Below are 20,463 nucleotides of genomic sequence, written 5' to 3' on the forward strand. Positions count from 1 at the left end.
TCCTGAAGGACTAAAGGGATAATCCCCTTTATAAACTCTCTGTACCTGGTTAAGAGCGTGGCCCTCGAGAGCCTTTTTAACCCTCGAGTGAGCTCAACAAAAACGGCTTCATTCAGAGGAGCGACCTACAAGGGGGCTCTCGGGGGGCTTAACAAAAGGAGGCCTGGAGGTACTGCGGACCCCCGTGAGGTATTTGTCGCCGTCGGGGAGGAAACCTTGTATCTCCGTAGTTCAGTACTTTGACGTCTAACTGTGTCCAGCAAAACGTTGCAACAAATATATCTGTTGTTTTGGTGAATTCTGAAAGGGGTTCAGTATGTGTGTATGTTTTATACATTATTGAGCTTGTAACTAAATAATAAACTTTTATTTTGTTCACATACAAGGTTTCCCCCAACAGCGAAGATGTTGTCCAGTAAGAAAGGACAGGGTCAGTTTGAATTGAATTGTGTGTGTGGGGGGGGGGGGGGGGTGGGAGGGAGGTGGTCTTGGGGGACTTACTGAGCCTGGTCCCTCAACACGGGCAGGGGGATGTCCTCGCACACGTAGTCCAGCTCGTCCGTTAGGCTGTTGGTCCTGGAGATGTCGATGGAGGTGGTGATGGAGGTGTTGTCCACACTTCTCCTCACTGCAGAGGAGAGGAGAGGAGAGGAGAGGAGAGGAGAGGAGAGGAGAGGAGAGGAGAGGAGAGGAGAGGAGAGGAGGGGGGGTTATTTTTTGTCTCAGTTGAGTACAATTGGAGGGAAAAAAATCCTTAAAGCCAGTGTTTCCCCAAACATAGGGTTTGAAATCCATTTGGTTTTTTTTCTCCAAAGTGAGTGACACCCACAGCCACAACACTAGAGGGAGCGACCAAGTACCACCCAAATTTAGAACAAACAAAATTCTCATTCTACTACTCTGCCACCACAACGTGGAATGCCCTGACAACATCCATTAAAGGATGTGTAGCAACTGGTTTCTTTCAAAACTGGCCTGAAAAAAACATCTATCAGGAGACCACAAGGGGAGCTAAATGTAATAGGGGGTGTGCCGACACTGATTTCATGAAACGATACGATACGATATTGGGCTCACGACATCGATACAATATCGATACGATATTTAGCACTTTTTTTTTTTGAAAATTATGGGGGGGGGGGGAAGCAAATGCAAACAAATACTTCTGTTTTTGCATTATTATTATTGAAAAAAAAAAAAAAACTATTTTTTTTTTCTAAAACGAAACATATCGCCACGAAAACGTATCGCGATATATCGCGGGACGATATATCGGCACACCACTAACATGTAATGTCCCATCTCTTTTGTATATCTCTGCTGTCCGGCAGAAACCAGCTAACTCCAAAATGTTAATTTTTCAGGAAATGAAAAAAGTGGAGTTAGGAGGTTTTGTTTATCAGAACAACTGAATGGTCCTCCAAGCTCACACTGAGGATGGAGGTCAAAAGGGGGTGGAGCAGAAAGTTTGAGGATCCAATGGAGTTAGCTGCTTTTGTCAGAAGCGCTTTTTAATGCTTTTCATTGGTTCAATATTTTTTAATCAACACACAGACGTAAAGGGTGTTCAATAGCCCTGATTTATGGAAAATGTATGCAAAAGCATCAAAATGGAGTTAGCTGGTTTCTGCCGGACAGCAACGAGTGTTTGTTTGTGTTAATCGTTTAGGCTATGTTGATGAATACATAGGACCACAATGTACTGTTCCATGTGCCGTTTATATTTCTGACTAATAATGTATTCAATCAATCAATCAATGACCTTTGCAACAAAAAATAAGTGAAAAAATAAAATAAATCACAAATACCAAAAATAGCCACATTTCTCTTTGAGTCTTTGAGCTGAAAAGGTTTGGGGAAACCTCTGCTGGACGGTACAACATTAACGTGTTTCTCAAGAGGTGGTTGGGGACCCAGCACTGGGCCGGAGGAGCCATAATGTGATAGAAGTTCCACCAAAACCTCTTGAGAATGACAACAGAGACGCAGTGAAAGAGATGAACAAAGAGTCGTAAAGATGAAGATACCTGGAGAGGAAGGCCATCTTATATTGAAAGCTGACCATGAGTGAGAAGGTCGGCCTGAAGGTCATTCAAAACAAAGGTGTCGTCAGCAAAGAGAGCAGAAGGAGGAACAGAAATACACACAGAGACACATTTTGATATGAATGGAAGATTCAGTGTCTTCATTCTAATGCTGCACCCGATACCTGTGTTTTTGTGTTTTTTCCCCCCATAAATTAACGCCCTATTGATCATACTACATTATACAACAGGTAGTTCCGACCAAGCAATCTGATTGGCTGAAATAGCTTTCTAGCCGTGCTTCAAACCAGCATCATAGCACAGGCCTAATCACATTAATAAATCACTCCGCACTGCAGTCCGCACCTGATTAGACCATATATCGCACAGCTGTGCTGTGACGTCACGCTGTCCCACGGTAGGAAAACAAACAGACAGTACCCACCGCCGCCACCGGAGAACAAACAGCTACGCAAAATGGACTATGTTGTTAATTTTGACTTATTTGGTGGACTTACGGTTGATCAATGGTTAGAAGAGAGCACACTAAATCGCCTAAAATCCTATAATAAAGGAATAACTGGAAAAAAGTGTGCTTTATTTCAATGGTAACATCCATACTGTATAAATATCCTCCTGTGTTAAAGTAAAATTACTCCCATTTCGTTAACAGTCCAGTGTATGTTATACTTTATCGTACGAAGGTATCGCACGGCAAAAATAGCCGATCTACAAGTTCACAACGCATCGCCATCTTGACGCGTTGTGAGCTTGTAGATCAGTTATTTTGGCCACGTAACACGATCGTACGACGGAGCATATAGCCTACTGGAATCAGCTGTGTTGATGAGACGATGACTCTGAGTGCTGCGCTGTTACAGGGACTATTTTGTCTCAGTCAAATAAACTCTTCTCTTCTACAGGGAAACGGATAAGCGAAATGTTTTTTATTATGAATTGCCCCACAATATGAATACATTTGGATGTGTTTTGTTGGTAACTGTTGTATAATCGCAATATTACACTCGAGGGTGTGCTTTACCTTACATTATTAGCACTTCTGTGATCGCGGCGGAACTCGGCTGACGCCTCGTTCCTGACCGCATCACAGGCGTGCCAATAATGACGGTAAAGCACACCCTCGAGTGTAATATTGCTTAAGCGTCACACAAACGTGGGGGACCTGGACAAACCTAGCAGATCTACACATCTGAAACTTTTGCTATTTTTGAATTTGAATCCTGAAAAGTAACTGTTTTGTTTCCACCCGACAGAGAGAATGCAGTCAGTGTTTTTCTCTCTGCATTCGAAAAGGTGCAAAAATATTGTGAATTATGAAAAATATGTTATTTAAAAAAATAAATGGATGACAGGGAAAACACAGCCACCATGGTTTTCTTCATATCAGAGAAAGAAAAATAATAATTGAGCATTGTGTCGCATCATAGCATTCTGTAGTATTCTTCCAGTTTAATCTGGAACTTGTTTTTTATTTTGTATTAATAATTTAACCAATCTGTATGGTAGAGCAGTGGTTCTCAAAGTGGGGTCCAGGGACCCCCAGGAGTACTTGGGGGGATTCCAGGAGGTCCCCAGCTAAATTTGTTAAAGTGACATATCACCCTTTTTTTTAATGGTGTAAGACAGATAGTACAGAAAGATAAACAAAGACAAAAAAATAAGACAAAAAACAAACAGACAATCAAACAAAACAAAAAGAGGTCATGGGACATTCAACAGAAACATGCTTACAGGATTTGAGATACAGTGGAGAGGATGTAACCAATATTCACAAGAGATCTGGCTCGCTATCTAAATGGTCTAACCTTTTTTATGTATTGTTTTAGCCATTATTGTAATGCCATTGTTTTTTGCCACTGTTTTATTATGTATTTTATACATTTTATTTATTTATTTTAATCTTTTTGCTCTGTAAAGCACTTTGAGCTGCATTTGTGTCATGAAAGGTTATTATAATTTAGTTTATTATTATTATTAACCATTTCCCCCATCTTTTTCACCCAGCTCTTTTTGGAGTGACAGTCTTAAAGAATAGGTCATCTGCTCTCAATATGTCTCACAATATTGACAAGTAGGCCTATAGTACAGTACAGTACAGTACAGTACAGTACAGTACAGTACAGTACAGTACAGTACAGTACAGTACAGTACAGTATAGTATAGTATAGTACATATAGTATAGTATAGTATAGTATAGTATAGTATAGTATAGTATAGTACAGTATAGTATAGTATAGTATAGTATAGTATAGTATAGTACATATAGTATAGTATAGTATAGTATAGTATAGTATAGTACATATAGTATAGTATAGTATAGTATAGTATAGTATAGTATAGTATAGTATAGTACAGTATAGTATAGTATAGTATAGTATAGTATAGTAGGGCAGTTGTTCTGCAACCAGTTCTTTGTGATAGCTTTTTTGCTTGCTGTAAGTAGGATCTTAAGCAGATAGGAATGGTCCATCTGGGGTTTGTCCAACGTGGCATATCACTTTTAACCACTTTATCCTTATCTTTGAATATTAAATATATTTTTTAAACAAACATTTTTAACTCAAATCTTTGCTTCTGGGGGTCCCTGGCACAAAGATATGTTTTTAGATGGGGGTCTGCAGCCAAATACACACTCATTTGAGGGTCCTTGACTTGAAAAAGTTTGAGAACCAGCGTGCTAGTATTTAAATGGTTAAATGTGCACACTGTGGATAGACTAGCAGCCTGACTGCTGTTGTGTGGAGTAAAAAAAACAACAGTGTTAGAACAACATGTGCAGCGAGGGTCTTGACCTGCAGTCAGACTGTCAGCGCCGTTTGACGAGTCTCCCCTCCAGCGCAGCCCGGCCGCGCGCCCCCCCCCCGGCCCCGCGCCCCCCCCCGCGGCCCCGCGGCCCCGCGCCCCGCGGCCCCCGCGGCCCCCGCGGCCCCCCCCAGCCCCGCGGCCCGGCCTCCATTGTGATGAAGAATGGACGGGCCAGAATGTGCTTCCAAGAACACAACGACCGGTTACAACTTCATTCAATCTCTCTAAGTATGCTATCAACCCAGGAGTTTGTTTAACATTGTGTCTCCCCCCCCCCCATAGGAGACATAGGAGAGAGAGAGGGGGGGAGAGAAAGGGGGGAGGGAAGGGGGGAGAGAGAGGGGGGAGGGAGAGAGAGAGAGAGAGAGGGGAGGGAGAGAGAGGGGAGGGAGAGATAGAGGGAGAGAGAGACAGGGGGGGAGAGAGAGAGGGGGGAGAGAAAGGGGGGAGGGAAGGGGGGAGAGAGAGGGGGGAGGGAGAGAGAGAGAGAGAGGGGGGAGGGAGAGAGAGAGGGGGAGAGAGAGAGAGAGAAGGGGGAGGGAGAGAGAGAGGGGGGGGAGAGGGAGGGAAACAGAGGGAGAGGAGTGAGTGAGAGAGAGCGGGCGAGGGAGATAGAGGGAGAGACAGAGAGAAAGAGAGAGAGGGAGAGATATGGGGAGAGAAAGAGTGAATGGCAGTAAAGAGAGATGGAGAAAAAGAGTGAGTGAGAGAGAGAGACCTGGTTGAGTAAAGCCCGATTAGATGGAACGTAGCCAATCTACAAGCTTACAACGGGTCGCAAATACCACGCGTTGTAAGCTTGTAGATCAGCTACTGGCGGCGCGACTCCATCGTACGACAAAGTACAAATGGGCCTTAAATTGACGGGGGTCCACATTGTATGGGGGGGGGGGGGGGGGCTGTGGTGTTATCGGCTACACAAACAGCACCAGAGCTATCGGCCCCATCGGTGGAAGTGCGTTTGGTTGGGTTACATACAGAGGGTTTGGTTGGGTTACATACAGAGGGTTTGGTTGGGTTACATACAGAGGGTTTGGTTGGGTTACATACAGAGGGGGCGCCGTCCCGGGGAGCAAAACAAGCAGAGAGAGAGAGAGAAGAGAGAGAGAGGAAAAGAGCAAGTGGAGAGAGGAGCGGTTCTCAAAGTGGGGCCTGGGGACCGGCCATGGGTCCTTGAGGGGGTCCTGGGGGGTCCCCGTCTAAATTATTGATAGTTAGGAACCAAATGGACCCTTACAGGTCTGTAACTCAGAGAGGACCCCTACGGGGTCCATAATAATAATACTTGAAATTGAAACAGTTTGAGAGCCACTGCTCTATTGACCATATTCACACGCCGGCCATCTTGCTCTTACATCACACTTGGAGGGAGGGGAGGGGTTTACATGAATGATGTAAGAGGAGGGAGGGGAGGGGTTTACATGAATGATGTAAGAGCAAAATGGCTGCAGTGTGAATATGGTCATTGATTCATTGAGAGATTCTCATAGAACGGGGCGCAAGGCGGCAGATAAGTAGACTGGCATCGAACAATGGCCAGTTTATTTCTGACCATTGGAGCACCACAATGGCTGCTTATCAAACCCGCCCCTCGCCCCCCCCCTTCCCCCAGTGTCTCTGTCCAGGTCCCCACGGTCCCACAGCCCTCCCGCAACCCCCCCGCCCCCCGTCCATCCGTCCGTCCATTCCCAGCACGGCCAGCCCGCCCGCCCGCTCCTCGACCCCTGCCTGCCGTTGGCAGGACAGCCAGAAAAAAAAGCCAAACGGGGAGGCCAGGACAGGACAGAGGAGGCACAATAATGTCTCTGAGTCTCTCTGTGCTTTGGCTCTCGCTGGCGGTCCGGTCGTGGGGACAAAGGCCCGGCCAAGCCAGCCCAGTCTAATTAAAATTCTGTCTGGGCCACATTATAAAGACAGACTGGTTAATGATTAACACAGGGCTAGAGCTTAATAGAAGGGAAAACCAGGAGAGTGCAACTGGCAGAAGCGAGAAAGACGGCATGACACACAGTTATCTAAAACTTCCCTTATGTCACCTTCCAGACATTTGTCGGCTTCCCCCCTTTATGAAACCAGGGCCTTATATTATAAATGTGGCCCCGGTTCTTTTTTTTTTTTAAGGTCTAGTTCCAGGGCCTGTCCTACGTCGTTGGAACATGAGCGTGTAAGAGGAGAGATGCCATGCAGGCTGGACTGTCCTAATGTTGCTGACATCATCCCAGCAACAGAACCACATACTGTAACCCGATTCATTCCCCCGAGTCATGTTAACCAAGTTATGCCCAACCAGTGGTTCTCAAACTTATATGTATTTGGCTGCAGACCCCCCCCCCCCCCCCCATCTCAAAACCCTCAAATATGTTGTGCCAGGGACCTCCAGAAGTTTAAAATGTTTAAACTCAAATCTGATTTTAGATTTTTCAAAAATAGCATATCTACAAGCTCATAGCGTGACATGAAGTGTATGTAAGGCTATTTTCACAAATGTTTGGGTCTATAATGCCACGCCCAAAGAAGGGATGCCCAGGTTGAAAGAGGTTGAACTGTAGGGTTAGTCAGTGGTACTGTTAGTAAATACTGTAACCCTGTAGGTGTTTTTGAGGAAAAGTCTGCATACAGCATATAATAATAATAATAATAATAATAATAAGGGTAATAATAATAATAATAATAATGAGACATCACAGATAGAAGATGACATAAAGTGATGAACGTACCTGTTCTGTTGAATATTCTGGTGAGACCTGTGGGGGGAAAAGAAAAAAACACTTCAGTCAGAAATACGTTTTTTACAATGTTGGGATTATTGGGATCTTTGGGATCAAATATCAAAGAAAGAGGTCCCGCAAGATGTCTGGAACGTAACAAACTCTCTTTATTAAGTCGACGTGATGATGATTTATTTTACAATTTCCAGACAGTGTGTGGGACCTCTTTCTTTGATATTTGATATCATGTGCATCGGCCTTCTTAATAAGTGAATAAGTGACAGAAAATTACAAGCGCCGAAAAGCCTGATGCACGTCCATACGGTGTCTGGCCACGACAATAGACCTACAAGCTCACAAGGTTCAGCTTGAGGGGTGGGGGGGTATGTGGGGGTGCTGTTAGGGGTTAAGTGTCTTGTTTACGGACACTTGGGCATTTCCACATGCAGGCGGAGCGGGAGGTGAAAGCGGCGATCTTCTGCTTAGCAGACAGCCTCTCTACACACTAAGCTCTGGAACGGTAAATAGACAACAGTGTGGCTTATATTTAATATATATGATATAATATTATATTTAACTCATTCACTGCCAGGCTTATTTCAAGCTTGTTGATCCATATGCCAAAGGCATTTTGGGTCAAACGGAGAAAAACATTTCTCCGTTTACATTTTAACATTGAAGTGGATGGAGAATTAACTTTTTGAAAATCGTTTTCTCCTAGTTCCTTTGAGATTAAAAAGAAAAAAAAATAACAAAAATAAATAAATAAATTAAATATTTTATTTTGATTTTTTTTTTAGGTGACGTCAAAAGACGTCATTGGCACTAATGGCACACTGAAAACGGCCGTCAAAAGACGTCATTAGCACTATTTATATACCCACTAAGCTCTGGATGGTAAATAGACAACAGTGTGGCTTATATTTAATATATATTATATAATATTATATTTAATATACCCACTAAGCTCTGGAACGGTAAATAGACAACAGTGTGGCTTATATTTACACATGTTCTCCTTTAACAGAGTGTGATCTTGCTTAGGTAACGGTGCCGTATGTTTTAAATACCCAGTACACTTTTAATTGGAGACGTTTAATTGAGTTTGATTGATTGATTGAAAATTTTATTAGGCAAAAGAATGTAAAACACAGTTACATTTATAATGCTTTTGTCTAAAAGGTCCAGCCAAAAAAGTCCTTGCGGACTTGTTTCCGTTGGGGTCATTGAATTAATTTCATAGACATATATAGTAGCAACCAAACAGTTCAAAAATCAACATGAAAATACAGATAATACAGAAAAAATACCACTATGTACAAAAAAAAGCATGAAAAAAAAAAAGAAAATATGTACAAAAAAAGGGGGGGGGGGGAGCATGGAAAAATACAAATTATATACAAAAAAAGCATGAGGAAATAAAAAATATGTACAAAAAAGAGGAGGGGGGGGGGGGTCGTCTGTCTACAGGGAAACTGGTACTAGCTCCTCTTTAGGCCTCCAGAAAGATGAGTTTTTAGGGCTGTTTTGAATGAGCCCAGCGAACTGCATTTTTTGAGGGATGGGGTTAGACTATTCCATTCCTTGGTGGCTGTGCTATAGAAGGAGAATTTGCCCATGTTTGTTTTATGGGTGAGTGGTACCAGATTGTTGTTTACGCTCCCTCTAGTTTCGTGGCTGTGGGTGTCACTAACTTTTTCGAGGTATTTATACAGATATGCGGGTATAGGGGGCATTTCGGGCAAATCTGCATTTACAATTTTGAAGACCAGTCCCATTTTTAGTTGTTTAACCCTGTCTTCCACCCTGAGCCAGCCTAGGCTGGCAAAGTGAGTGGGAGAGAGGTGGGTCATGGGCCCCAGTCCGAGAAGTAGTCGGATCAGTTTGTTTTGGGAGGTTTGAAGCTTAGTCTTCAGTGACACTGAGGTGTTGGAGTACCAAGAGGAGCTAGCATAGTCAAAAAGGGGCTGAATCAGGGCCCCTGAGAGGGTCCTGAGGGCCTGAGGGTTGACAAAAGAGGAAACTCTGCCCATAAATCTGGTTCTCTGGTTTACTCATTTGACCACCTTTGTTGCCATGCTTTCACCTGTCAGGTATTTGTCAAGAATACATCCCAAATAGGTAATCTCTTCTTTGCTAGTGATGATTGTGTCATCGACTTTGACCTTGAAGTCATTTACCTTCATTTTACTGAGGGAATGTTTGGTCCCAAATAGAATGGATTCAGTTTTCCCAAGGTGTATAGTGACAGTTTGTTATCGGTAAGCCAGGTACGGATTTTTGAGAGTTCAGAGCTGAGAGCTTCCTCAACTTGCAACTTGTCCTCACCCGAGATCAGGAGTGCCGAGTCATCAGCGAGAGTTTAAACAGCGTCCTAAGAAAGCCATGTGAAAGTGAACATCTATGGCTCTTGTGGTTCTCAAAGTGGGGTCCGGGGACAAAACAGAGGTCCTTGAAGGGGGTTCCAGGGAGTCCCCAGGTAAATGAGTTAATATAGCATCATAAATAAAACAAATCTTAAGTTTTTTAATATTTTGAAAAACATTCAAAGTGATATGTTTTGGGGTGAAAACAAAACGTTTTTTTGTTAATATTTTAAAGCTCTATATTGTGATAGTAATCATTGCTAGTGTTTGTTCAGTAACAGGGGTCTCCCTGTCTCTCCAGCTCTTTAATAAACAGAAAATACATTTTCAGGTGGGTTGCAAAATTTCAGCCAATCAGGAGAGAGTACCCATTTATCAGCTTAAATTGTATAGTGTTCCAGTTCCAATTGTGTATCTGCTCATTTATTTGTGTCGTCACTTCTAATTGCACTTGTTTAATCAGTATTCTGGGCAAGTTCTCTCTCCTGATTGGATACAATAGTGTCCCGACTTTTAATAAAGAGGTGGAGGGACAAGGAGACTCCTTACTGAACAAACAGTCTATAGCAATGATTATATCACAATATAGAGCCATTTAACACTTATTTTAACTAAAACATATAACTTATCACAATCAGTCTAACCACTTTAAATATACATATACATCGACATCTGATATGGGGGTCCCCAGGCACAAAATGTTTTCAAATGGGGGTCCACAATGTTAATTTGGGGGTCCTTAAAATGAAAATATTTGAGAACCACTGATCTATGGAGACAGATACGTATCTTAGCTTGGAAGTGAACCAGACAAAAACATGTCTAATGTTAGCTTCTATTTTCAGGAGGGACTTCTTATGCAACGCTCAGACTACAGCGAGAGATGCTTTTTGGGTTGGATTTCAAGCATGTGATTCTCATCCTCAAGAGGCCAAGTCCACAAGGCAAGATCAAGATCGGGAACATATACTGTATCAGGTTTCTGCAGTCTGGTATATTGCAAAACAGAGCAACGGTTCATTTTAATAGCTGTAAATTCTAATAATGTGGAGAAAAAAGAAAGAAAAACATAAGCTGTGTTATTATTTGGTATTCTCATAAATAGATATTAGATGCAATTTGGAAATGGGTCTTTGGAACAGCTAAATCTGACCCGCCCGCAACATTTCCCATACTCAAGGTTATGACATCAGGCGTGGAAGTACTGTCGTTTTACCCTCCGGCTGCTTGACCGCACCACTCCACAAATACAGCAGCACTTTATAATATATCGTTGTTGTCGGGCAGAAACCTCTTATCTCCATATGATTCCTTTTTGTGTTTTTTCGTAAATTAACGGCTTACTTGATCATACTACAGCGTCACACAAAACAAAGTAATCAAAACTAGCTCAAAACTAGCAGATCTAGGGCCACTAGGGGCTGTCGCCTCACAGCTAAAAGGTCCCGGGTTCGATTCCCGCCGGGGACGCTGTGGGCGTGTCTTCTCCTCCGCGTCATCAGTGCCCATACCCTAGGTGGGGTTGGTGAAAGGGTCTTTCTGTGTGGAGTTTGTATGTTCTCCCCGTGTCTCTCAGTGTACTTAATACCCTCACAAAAACACTACACTCCCTCTGCCAACCTAGGGAGGCCAGGGCCGAGCTCATGCCTCCTTCAATGCATGAGAGCCAACTGACCTTCTTGTCACCTGACAGGGGAGAGGTTCCCTGGTAGGACGTAACGCATGGAAGGAACACGTTATTCCAACCAGTTCCCTTCCCCTCCATCAGGCGCCCCGGCTGGCCAGGGGGAGGCAGTATAGTGACCAGGATTACTGCATGTTTTTGTGAGGGTACCTACCCTAGGAGACACGGGGAGAACATGCAAACTCCGACCATGCCTTTAATGATTAATGATTGAATACAACAGGCTTGTAGAATAAGACCTTTTATGGTAAAGCCTTTTGAGGTAATGCAATAATAAAGGCCTGATCTTCCACTCGAGTCATAGTAGTAAAAAAACAACTCTGTGTGTGTGTGTGTGTGTGTGTGTGTGTGTGTGTGTGTGTGTGTGTGTGTGTGTGTGTGTGTGTGTGTGTGTGTGTGTGTGTGTGTGTGTGTGTGTGTGTGTGTGCAGCCATCCAGGGCATGGTGAACTGTTCAGTTCATGTGGCGCGGCCCATAGAAAATAATAGTCCCGGTGCTGGTCTGGTGCAGACAGTTGACATTACAGATGTCTAGTTTTATGGTGTTGGTCTGCAGCAGCTAAAGGGAACATACAGTACCATGCTTTCACAACTCTAAACATTATCATTAGTGACAGGAGACTGCTGCCTGTGGGCTGCTGCTTCACATGGCTTTATGACCGTCTAAAAAAAGAATACGTCCCCTTTTCCATGGCCTCAGCATGAGTCAGGTCTTCATTCCATAGATCGTGTATCAGCGTTCATTTTGACAGCAAATTCTTATTTAGTTTTAGACATACGTCTCTTCAATACAATTTCATTTAGTTTCGGGAAATATTTTAGTCATCTCAAATGTTTTGGTTTTAGTCTAGTTTTAGTTGACTAAATATCATAAGATTTTAGTCGACTAAACACTACAAACTTTCGCGGGTTGTGAGCAGAGGTGGAAAAAGTACTCACATTTCTTACTTAAGTAAAAGTATCAATACTGCAATGTAGAAATACTCTGTTACAAGAAAAAGTCCCGAATTCAAAATGTACTTGAGTAAAAGTATTGGTATCAAATTGTACTTAAAGTACCAAAAGTAAAAGTACTCATAATGAAGTTTTCACAAGTTTTCAAATGTATAAAATGTATTAAAATCATTTGAAAATAGTCAATCTACAAGTTATGCGACGCGTTGTGAACTTGTAGATCGGCTATTTTCAAATGGCCGAAATGTATACAGGGCTGAAGTGGGTAAAGTATGTTTTGTAATAATAATCAAAATCTACAAAGTAACTAGTAACTAAAGTTTTCAAATAACTGTAGTGGAGTAAAAGTACAATATTTGCCTCTGAGATGTAGTGGAGTAAAAGTGCTGAAGATTGGAAATACTCCAGTTAAGTAAAAAATACCTCAAAACTGTACTTAAGTACAGTACTTGAGTAAAAGTACTTAGTTACTTTACACCACTTGGTTGTGGGTGAGGGCGTCATAAGGCCTGATTTATACTTAGTTGTGTGCTGATCTACAAGCTCACAGCGCGTCCCAGATGTGTTGTGGGTGTGAGAACCGCTGGTGTTAAAATGACCAAAATGCAGTTTTAAAAAAAAGAAGTCACTACAAAGAACTACAAACAAACAAACACGAAGTGGAGTGATGAACATGTTGGTTCCTCAGTGGCATCAAAGGCCAGGAGGACATGTGTTCTCCTTCATTATCTGACTCCCATTGATCCAATTAAGCACCAAACGAGATAACTTTTCCCCTCATAACAGCTCGCTTGGCTGCAGACGCTGTGCATTTGATGTCAAGTTTACGTTGCTTCCACTGCTTTTATGATTACGCGCTTTGACAGGAAAAAACTCATAAAGTGCATTTATTAACCTCGGGGTCCGGGAGGATTCATTTGGTGGGGGGGAGGAGGGGGGGTTTAACACGGGAAGTCAAATCACGATCCCCCCCCCTCTCGCCAAACAGCTAGGCTGTACATTTCAACCAATCAAATTCAATCCGCGTTGACTTATTGTGGAAAGTAGCAAACATTTTGTTGCTGTCGGGCAGAATTATTTCCATATTCTAACTTTTTGTGTTTTTTTTGGTAAATGAATGCCCTAGTTGATCATACTACAGCGTCACACACTAAAGTATCACAGATCTGCATGCTCCAAACCAGTTGCAGCTGGTTTTCAACAGTTTTGGACATATGAGACGGCAGAGACGATTTACTCAAGTACTGTACTTCAGTAAAACTTTGAGGTATTTTTTATTATTTGATTTGTTACTTTACTTGAGTTTTTCCATTTCTCAATACTTTATACTTCTACTCCACTATATCTCGGAGGCAAATATTGTACTCTTTACCCCACTATAATTATTAGGAAAATAAAATTATATATGGACAATTCATAATGTCTACTTTTACTTTGATAGTGTATATTTTGTACTTTTGTACTTTTACTCAAGTATAATTCCGTATATGTAGGCCTTTTAGTTGTAACATTTCTACGTTGTAGTATTTTGTACTTCTTCCACCACTGTCAATATTTGTAACGTTATGAGACTTTGCAACACTCACTGGCCTTAAGATTATATTTAGTAGCCTTATTCCGTGGATATGAAACCATCCAAAACAAACAGCTGCTTTATGGCATCAGGGCCGCATGCTTTCCAATCTGATAACAACAAAAAGGAAAAACAAGAGAGTCTGGGCTCTTGGCAACGTCTGCAGCGTTATTGGTAAATGGAGGAAAATTCCTCAACTTGTGGCCTTGACAGCTCTGTATTTTCTTATTGTTCTACTTAATCCCTGGGTAAGTGTGTCTTGTGGCCAGCGGACTGGACAACAGGAACAGTAAAGAGCTTGCAGTCACGACCTCTAATCACCACTGGGACTGTAATAGCTTCCATGTGCTTCGCTTGCTAACAACACCTGGCAGCCATCTTGGCTCTGAAGGGGCTGGAGGAGAATGTCCCTTACTGGGTGCAAATGAACAACCAAGCTGCATTAAATGCTGCATCAGTCCCCGTCTCTTTTAATGGCCTCCTCGGTTTGGATGTGGGGAGAGATGGTGACAAAACCAATTAAGTCTAAACTGCACCCTAACAGCAGTATAGAACAGTGCTTTTCAAACCTTTTCAACGTTCATTCATTTTATGTTTGGCTGTGTGTAGGTGTCACACTCCTGTGACCTTGTAGATCTGCTTATTTTTCAAATAGCCTACAGTAAGTATAAAATAACGTTAAAGTGGTTAAACTGGTTAAACTGGTTTTGATACTATTATGAACTCATTTTACTGGGGACCCCCTGGAACCCAGCTCTTCAAGGACCTCTGGGGGTCTCCGGAACCCACTATGAACCCCTGGCTTAAGCACTGTTAGAATGTTTAAGTTCAGTTCATGGGTTTCATTTTTCTATAATTTTTATCCCTCGATTTTGTAACCCTTTTTTCACCCGGTGCCAATTTGCTAAGTGATCCTGGGCGCTACACTCCCCCCACCAGCCTAGGGAGGCCAGGGCCGAGCTCATGCCTCCTTCAATGCATGAGAGCCAACTGACCTTCTTATCACCTGACAGGGGAGAGTTTCCCCGGTAGGACGTAGCGCGTGGAAGGAACAAGTTATTCCAACCAGTTCCCTTCCCCTCCATCAGGCGCCCCGGCTGACCAGGGGGAGGCAGTATAGTGACCAGGATTAATACATGTTTTTGTGAGGGTATTAACTACCCTAGGAGACACGGGGAGAACATGCAAACTCCACACAGAGTAGGCCCTTTCGCCAACCCCACCTAGTTCATGGGTTTTAGTGCATCTCGTTTATCAATGGCGTCCGACGGCTGAACATCTATTGCCTAAATATAATATTATATTTGACCTATGCAGTGGTGTAATGTAACTCAGTACATTTACTCAAGTACTGTACTTAAGTACAATTTTGAGGTACTTTACTGGAGTACTTCCAATTGTCTATACTTTTACTTCTACTCCACTACATCTCAGAGGCAAATATTGTACTTTTACTCACCTACAATTATTTGAAAACTTTAGTTACTAGTTACTTTGCAGATATAAATTATTAAATTATAAAACATACATTAACCACCGCGTTGTGAGCTTGTAGATCTGCTATTTTCAAACATTTTAGTACTTTTGGTACTTTAAGTACATTTTGATACCAATACTTTTGTACTTTTACGCAAGTGAATTTTGAATTCTGGACTTTTACTTGTAACAGAGTACTTCTACATTGCAGTATTGATACTTTTACTTAAGTAAAACATTTGAGTACTTTTTCCACCACTGTGTAAAGAGGAATACTATACTCATGTTCAGTGATGAATATCACTGAATGTTGTGCAAATATTGTAAAATTCAGAATGGGAGATTTGGCCTGCATGTGTGGTAGAGTAAAGCAGTGGTAGTGATGTTGTGAGAAGCTGGACTCCACTATAATATAAAACAACAGTCTTTCCCTTGTGGCCACTATCCTAGGAAAAACAAACATGAACTCCTAAATTGAGGGACATTCCCTTCTAATAGTTTAGGATTATATTAACCACATGAACCTTAGCGTCCCTATTCTGGGCCTGTCATAATAAGCCAACATCGAGTTTCAAACAAACATAGCAGACAAACATTCAGCAAAAATATCAGCCGGAAACAGCAGATCTACAAACTGAGCTTGTACATCTGCTATGTCGCTATTGCAATTTATATGGTTTAAGTGGTTGAGCAGAGCAACACAATAAGAAATACCGTAGTACCAAAACATGAGGGCACAGCAATGCAAATACTTCTACTCATGCGTTGCAACGATTCAAATCCTTCCAAAGCAAAGAAAGTACACATCAAATGTTACTTTTACTGAAATAATGGATTTCTAAGGCCCTTTGAGGCACCATGACATCATTCTCCAGCCCCTGAAAAGCATTTCATCAAACAAAATCACATAAAGAAGACGGAGAGGAATAACTGCCAAAAGTAAATACCCCCCCCAAAAAATCTAGTTTCATTAGGGTGATAAATCACTTTGGCAAATGCCCCTCATATGACATGGTCTTACAGCTGGGCGGGCTGCAAACTGCACTAAAACATCACAGATGCATACACACCCATATCCATCCATCCATCCAACATACAAATATACCTTCACACTATTGTTCTAAAGGTTATCATGGCTCAATTCAACGTTAAAACGGTCGTCAAGGTCCCTATTGGTATATATTTGGCCACAGACCTCCAACTGAAAAGGTGTTGTGTCAGGGACGGGCGGCCATAAGAGATTTGTGTTGTTCAAAATGTTCAAAATTATTGTAAAATATTCACACATGCTCACAATGCAAGCTTGTAGATAGGAGTATTTTTTTTTAAAGTAAAGCCAAAGGTGTTGGTGAGAGCGACTGTCCAGTTGCGCCCCCACATTACAGTATGTCCTTATCAAGATGGGAGACGAAAGGGGCGAAATGGAAGTATAGTAATAGTCCTCAGGGGGGAGGGGAAATAACTTTTCTGCATTCACCAAGCAGATGGCTTGCTCAGATGGCTTTTTGATGAGAGCTTGGAGGGAGAGCTGTTAGGGGTTAACCACTTGAAACCCATAGCATCCCTATTCTGGATGCTAGGTTTCAAGGAATTTATTCATGGAATAAAGCTAAATTAAATATCATGAGATCATATCATCGGGCCTTCTGCTCAGCTGCTCCTCGACTGCGGAATGCCCTCCCAGACCATCTGAGAGCACCACAGTCGACTGACACTTTTAAAAAGGGCCTAAAAACCTTCCTTTTTAACAAGGCATTTGCATAGATAGAGATGTAGTTGTTTTATCTTTTTAAACTTCTACTGTGCCTGCTGACTTGATTTGAAGTTATTCATTTCACTGTTTTATTATTATTGTTGTTTTCTCTTTCTTTTTATGTTTTTAATCCTGTAGCACTTTGAGATTTGCTTCAAATATAAAGTGCGTTACAAATAAAATGTATTATTATTATTATGACTGAAAACAGCATGAAAGGAGTCCGTCCCCCCACACACACTAGCACTCTCCTAAACAATTGGCAAAATATGTAAATTTATTATGTTTAGGTATTATCGTTCTAAAGCTATAACAACAATTTAATCTTGTTTAAAAAAAAAAAAGAATCTGCTTAATGATGATGTCACTTATAGGAGAGTTTCTGAAGTGTTCACAACCCTCCTATGAGACAGAGTAGATTTTTTTTTTACCAATTATATGAAGATAGTTTGAAAATGGGTGAAACCGTCCTTTAATAACCGAAAATAGCAGATCTACAAGGTCTACGAGCTTGTAGATCTGCTATTTTCGGTGCGCGACATGCTTCCAAACGACGCAAAACATTCATCCATGCGCTGCGTGTCTCTCACGCAGGAGATATGCAGAGGAAACAAGTTCAAGGTGGGGGTCAGTGTTTTACCGTCGACCGTGCCCTGCTCCTCCAGGAAGAAGGCCACGTCTTTCTTCTCCCCGGTGTCGTCGATGTGGTCGTAGGTGATGGTCGGGATGGACAGGGTTCTCTCTTGGGTTCTCTCCATGGAGCCGTTCCCTCGGGACGGCTTCAGTCTCCTCTTCACTCCCCTTCTCTGCAGGAGAGAAAGCACAGAAATGTCATCAGGAAAAACAAAACATAATTGAACATATGAGGCTGAAAATATATAAGTCTCTGTCTTTACCACGCTGAGGCTGATGTCTGAATCAGTCGTTGCCTGTATGCAACACATAAGGTGCGTATACATGTGCACGTGCATGAATGAGCGCGCTCGTGCAAGACGAACGTGCGCATTGATTTAAGGGGCTGAATATGGTCACCCTAACCTCCCTCCCCTCGCCGATCACTACAATCACTACATGTCAGGCTGTGACGCGTTGTGAGCTTGTAGATCTACTATCACTACAATCACTACATGTCAGGCTGTGACGCGTTGTGAGCTTGTGGATCTACTATCGCTACAATCACTACATGTTAGGTTGTGACGTGTTGTGAGCTTGTGGATCTACTATCACTACAATCACTACATGTCAGGCTGTGACGTGTTGTGAGCTTGTGGATCTACTATCACTACAATCACTACATGTTAGACTGTGACGCGTTGTGAGCTTGTAGATCTACTATCACTACAATCACTACATGTTAGGCTGTAACGCGTTGTGAGCTTGTGGATCTACTATCACTACATGTTAGGCTGTGACGTGTTGTGAGCTTGTGGATCTACTATCACTACATGTTAGGCTGTGACGTGTTGTGAGCTTGTGGATCTACTATCACTACAATCACTACATGTTAGGCTGTGACGTGTTGTGAGCTTGTAGATCTACTATCGCTACAATCACTACATGTTAGGCTGTGACGTGTTGTGAGCTTGTAGATCTACTATCGCTACAATCACTACATGTTAGGCTGTAACGCGTTGTGAGCTTGTAGATCTACTATCACTACAATCACTACATGTTAGGCTGTGACGTGTTGTGAGCTTGTGGATCTACTATCACTACATGTTAGGCTGTGACGCGTTGTGAGCTTGTAGATCTACTATCGCTACAATCACTACATGTTAGGCTGTGACGTGTTGTGAGCTTGTGGATCTACTATCACTACATGTTAGGCTGTAACGCGTTGTGAGCTTGTAGATCTACTATCACTACAATCACTACATGTTAGGCTGTGACATGTTGTGAGCTTGTGGATCTACTATCACTACATGTTAGGCTGTGACATGTTGTGAGCTTGTGGATCTACTATCACTACATGTTAGGCTGTGACATGTTGTGAGCTTGTGGATCTACTATCACTACAATCACTACATGTCAGGCTGTGACGCGTTGTGAGCTTGTAGATCTACTATCACTACAATCACTACATGTTAGGCTGTGACGCGTTGTGAGCTTGTGGATCTGCCAACCTCGGTGTGAGAGACGATGCGCAACCAATAATAAATCAGGCTTCAGTCAAACGGTACTAAACAGCCAATGGGTGGAACAGCAAATGGGTGGATTTCACAAGCTAGCCTACTCAGAGCTATATTACACTCACTCATGTTATGACATGAAAAATTATGTCCTACAAATTACAGTCATTTATTTATTTTTTATATATCGGCAGAAAACGTTTAACATTTTTTTGTAAATAGACATCTTATCGTGATATTATCCTACGGTGAGGTTTTGGTATCATGGTTACATGCCTATGAAATTCCATGCAACCTTTATGTTTCTATCATGTTTCTATGTTATTTTTACATAATAAACCACTACAGTATGTCATACAGTATGTCATACAGTATGTCATACAGTGTGTCCTTCAAACCTCCAAATGGTAAAACAAAACATGACCAGTGTTGTAACACCACAGCACTGTCTGGCTGGCTGAGGACACCACTGTGTAATCTCACTAGGTTTAAGTGAGGTCAGAGCTCTGTGTGTGCGTGTGCGTGCGTGTGCGTGCGCGCGTGCGCACGTGCGTGCGTGCGTGTGTGTGTGTGTGTAAGTTCCTGGAGGGCCTAAATGGTGCCTCCTGAATGTACTCCGGGGCGGGCCAGCCAGCCCCACACCAACGTAATGGACATGGCCTTTATAGAAACTCAATTATTTGGGCTCAGTGGATCAGACTCACTGGCAACTGACAAGTGGACCACAGTTCAGCCCCAAATACCAGAAGCCCTGAATGACTCATTAGGGGAGGAGCCACAGAGAGCGGGAGAGAATGAGTGAGAGACAGAGAGAGAGAGAGAGAGAGGGAGAGAGAGGGAGAGACCGAGAATAAAGACAGTGAGTGAGGGGGAGAGAGAGAGAGAAACTTTGTAAGATTTATAGTTCGCCACCCGACGGCTCATATGCCGAAGATAGCAGATATGCAAGCTCACAGAGACGCGCTGTGAGC

General features: G+C 42.5%; 1 protein-coding gene across 1 annotated transcript in view; it reads right to left on the reverse strand.

Moving 5' to 3' along the window:
- Window positions 1-497: 497 nt before the first annotated feature.
- Window positions 498-20,463, reverse strand: part of kcnq1.2 (potassium voltage-gated channel, KQT-like subfamily, member 1.2) — a gene marked incomplete at both ends in the record, with an annotated part of 67,432 nt that continues 47,466 nt past the window's right edge. Inside the window, 2 exons of the mRNA XM_080438258.1 lie at window positions 498-628; window positions 18,004-18,169. Of these exons, the coding sequence (XP_080294384.1) occupies window positions 498-628; window positions 18,004-18,169 (297 nt within the window). The remainder of the gene's footprint in view (window positions 629-18,003; window positions 18,170-20,463) is intronic.

This window comes from Gymnoscopelus braueri (assembly GCF_963280865.1).
Source record: "Gymnoscopelus braueri genome assembly, chromosome: 9".
NCBI lineage: Eukaryota > Metazoa > Chordata > Actinopteri > Myctophiformes > Myctophidae > Gymnoscopelus > Gymnoscopelus braueri.